This window comes from Alligator sinensis, unplaced genomic scaffold (assembly GCF_000455745.1).
Source record: "Alligator sinensis unplaced genomic scaffold, ASM45574v1 scaffold216_1, whole genome shotgun sequence".
NCBI lineage: Eukaryota > Metazoa > Chordata > Crocodylia > Alligatoridae > Alligator > Alligator sinensis.
The window spans coordinates 4,547,806-4,552,002 of NW_005841868.1; the positions used below are offsets into that span (position 1 = coordinate 4,547,806).

Here is a 4,197-nt window from a genome sequence, read left to right on the forward strand (position 1 = left end):
GAGCGTGGTGCAGCTCCAGCCCGCCCCACGCAGATCTGGGGGTACATGCCCCCAGCCCCGGTGGAAGCCGCCGGGTGAGCCACTGGACCAGCAGCTGGCCGAGCAGCACACTGGATGAGCAGCACACAGCTGCTTCCCTCACCTCTGGATGTGCTGCAGCTCCGTGCCGCGCCCACCCCACCCCACTGGGCTTGCTCCAGCCCCACACCCTCTCTCATCACAGGGGCCTTGATCCCCACCCCACCCCAGCCCAGCCCCTTCCCTCCCCTTCCACTACACCAGACTTATCAGCTGGAGGCAGCTCTCCATGCTGCTGGGCTGTGCTCCTCGCCACCTGTACTGCACTGCAACTGTGCGCATGCATGGGCCATTTATCAGCCTGATATGGCCAATTTCTGATATATTAAGTTTCTTTATATCAGTGCCCGATGCATCAGTGCACCTCTAATTAAGACTCTAGAAGTAAATATGCCAAGGAAGTGATATTGAGATGTCAAGACTGTAAGGTCTTTGGGAAGGAAAAATGTACAACTCTGAAATTATGCAGTGTACTGTATAAGCGAATGCACAGGCCAGTTTATTTTCCCCATGTTTGAAAGCCTATTTAAAATTTCCAGCGGCTCTGTGCCACTGATATGTCAACACTGCCTGTGCTGAACTCTGCTGCCAGTTAGACTTGTTGTAATAAACCAAGCAAGTTTCAACACCATGCATTTCTGTAAGTGCACTACAGGCATATCTTTAGTTCTTCTACTCGAAGTCACTGTTAATTATTTCTGGTTTTGAGCTCATCACCTCTAAATAACTCGGGCTAGAACTTAAATGTTGAAGTAGTTGTAGAAATTATCAACAAGTTACCTGATCCAGGACTTCTTTGGGATTTTCAGCTTCCTTCTTAAGTTTGATAAGTAAGCCTTTAGGTGGAATCAAGATCTGAAACACATTTTTCAGGAGATCACCAGTGACTGTCACACATAATAGTTTATAATTAAGTGCATTGTCCTCAGCACAAGTTATCCTGTTACTACAGCAGCAAAAATAATTCTTATTGCTGGATTCTCTTAAGCTAAATTCCATTTCTCTTCTTACTTCCCTGATTTTAACTATTACCAATACTTGGGCATAAGATGTTGGCTCACTCCCATTTCATCCTCTTCCTTACTTTTATCTTTATCACAGTAGTGCTTGATGTTCCCAACTCAGGGTTATACTAGACACAGTACACATTTTTTCCAAAAGAGCCCAAAAACATATATTCATGCCCTCTACCCAAAGAAAGGTATTTAAATAAGTGGTCATCCGTTTTATGTCTTTTTAGTTTGGCTATTTCCTACAGCTCAGTCCTTGAAATCACTTTTGCAGCCAAATCATTCAGTGTGGCACATGATATGCTATCCCAACAAGGGAGAAGTCCGCAACATACCTTGGTGTACTGTTCAACCAGTTTAGTGAAATAGTTAAAAAGACTATGCTGTGGTCGCAGGAAGTCAAACTGATAGTTCCTCTGTTCTTTCTGCATCAGCTGAGTTAAGAACTGTCGGCCATTTCGAGCTACAAACTGTGCAGTCAACTTCACCACATCCAAGTCAAAGGCAGAGATGGAGGGAGGATCAGCAATGAACTCAAATTCTGGAGGTGGCTCCTTTGGAACAACTGTCTCCTGGATCACCTGAGCTTGCACCTATGGAAGGGAAAAATGACAGCTCAATAACCAATCTGAAACCCCACCCCTATTACTTTGTCCTTCTTAGTAATGCTTGGGAAAGCTAATTCTGCCATGGTTTTTATTAATGGAAAGGGAAAAGGTTTTAAAAGATACCCATAACTGCAAGGAAGGCAAAGGTAACACTGCAAAATATAGCTTACTGTAGGACAGAGCTACTGAAGCAGATAAAAAGTTACTCAGGCAATAAAGAAAGTTGGGAACAGAGGTGAGAATTAGCTATACTCTCCTAATATGGACATTACTACAGAAAATTTAATCACTTGCCTTCTTTTGTTGGTAAGTTCAGCTCATGGCCACTTTCCATCTAATTCATGCTTGACCTAGATTAAGATTATTTATTTACATTTAATCAGCAGCCTTCTGTACTCCATACTGTGAGACTAGTCAATATAACTGGAGAAGAGAGTCTTGGAATAACTCCCTTGGAACATACATGCATGCAACAAGCCCCACTACACTCCTTGCAGTGTTCTTTCAGCGTTCTTGACTGAAGACTACATCAGAACAGAGGAACTGATTCCCTATAAACCAACCTTTGAAAAACAGCAAAAATGAACAGTTTACCTTCTGAGGAAGCTGTTGCTGGGTACTTTGCTGCTGTTGCATGACCTTGGGAACAGCAGCTGAGGGCTCCTGTGCCTTCCCCTCCTTGAACTCACTAACTTTGTGCCGGTAGTATGCATGGTAGGGATCATTAGGATTCAAGAAATTAAACTTTGGGTTGTTTATTTCATTCTGGCGAATTCGAGCTTCAAACTCTGGACCATTTCTAGAAGTGGGGCAAAAAGATTAATTTAGCACAGAGGGGATTCAACTGTTAACTCATCAGTTATTAAAAGCTATGTCTAAGCACCAAGTTCCCCTCAGAATAGAACATTTATTTGCGTAGGAACATAGCGTGAGTTCTGAAAAAATGCAAATAAATCATAATCAATACAGCAGTCAACTGCTGACCAACACATTTTTTACATGCAGGGATTTGGCCCACCTGTTTTAATTTCAGCACAATATTGACAATATATTTTATGATAGTTAAAATCTTGCATCTCTAATTGTTTGCATTACTCAAATTTGGCTCTATGTCAGAGTTATATACTGCTTATTGGCTGAGAGGAAAGTTTATGGATTAATGATTGACCACGCAGGTATTGCTACATCATAAAGTGCACAAGCACTAAAGAGAAAAGTGTTCAGAGCACAGCATTTTGCTGAGGTTCCTTTAAAAAGAAAGCAAAAACCTCAATATCGTGACATTGCTTTTAAGAATGCTAGAACCATACTTAGTAGCTAGCTGAATTTCTACCCCCTCCCTTAAACCAGCCACCACATTTTTGTCAAACAAGTCTGAGAGAGTTCACAGATGCCTTAGTTTCCATCTGTAAAACTTATATAGGCATAAAGCTTTTTCCCCACAGAAATGACATTATGCCATACCAGCAAATGACCCATAACTTCTTCCCTTTCCCTGCCCTCCCAACCTCCAAACAGCCATAAATAGCCAGTCAGCCCACTCAATAGCACTTGTATACCATATTTAACCAAATGCAAGATGACTCTGAATTTAAGATGCCCGCCCCCCCCCCAAGTAATCAGATTCCATATAAGGAAAATTTATTGCATCATTGGAAATGATAACATCTAACATAGTAAAGGGTAATCTTAAATTTGTCTCCCCTCCACTGCTACAGTAGGTAAAGTACCGGCAGGGGGCCAGGCATCCTCCTTGTCTTCTCCCCATCATCCCTCCCAACTTCCTTCCCCTGCAGCCTGCCCACATCCCCCTCACCCTATGGTATCTGAAAGCCCTGAGACCTGCCTCTCAACAACCTCTGCCCCTCCCACCCTTACTGTTAAACACTCCTAGGGAGGGAGGGGGCAAAGGCTGCAGAGGCAGGTGAAGACAGGGGAGAGGGGAAGTGGGGGAGGGGAGCATGTGGCAGCTGTGACTCTGACCCTGGCTCCCACCTGGGCTTGGGGCCGGAGTCAAAGCTGCATCTGCTGCCTGCCCCTCCATACTCAAATCTAAGATAAAGCCCACCCCCCACAATGCTAAAGGGGGGGGGGGGGAAACAAAGCCTCCTCTTGGATTTGCAAAAAATTTTCTTCCCTGTTTATATGAAAATATTACAACCTAAACAATTCTCAAGGGTGACATTTATACACCCCACAGTGTACACAATCATGCTTAGAGGTACATTACAACTGAAGACTGCAGCCATAATTTCAAGCATCTTTAGATCACATTTTAACTTTTTAAACTTGATATTTAACAACATCCCCAAAATGTTGAATGTCTCCTACTAGACTTACTGCATACAGACTGAATTAGTGCAAGGCCACATACTCACACTCCAGCAAGAAAAAGGTGAGAACAGTAAAAATCTTTGTTATCCGGCATTTAACTAATCAGAAATTCAATTAACTGTAATTTCTGGCTGGCCAGCTGGATGCTTGGGGGGGGGGGGGGGGGG

General features: G+C 43.4%; 1 protein-coding gene across 1 annotated transcript in view; it reads right to left on the minus strand.

The window, feature by feature from the left end:
* Positions 1–4,197, minus strand: part of SF3A1 (splicing factor 3a subunit 1) — a 25,136-nt gene that overhangs the window by 14,802 nt on the left and 6,137 nt on the right. Inside the window, exons 3-5 of the mRNA XM_006016826.3 lie at positions 2,291–2,495; positions 1,424–1,681; positions 859–933 (exon numbers count right to left, since the gene is read on the minus strand). Of these exons, the coding sequence (XP_006016888.1) occupies positions 859–933; positions 1,424–1,681; positions 2,291–2,495 (538 nt within the window). The remainder of the gene's footprint in view (positions 1–858; positions 934–1,423; positions 1,682–2,290; positions 2,496–4,197) is intronic.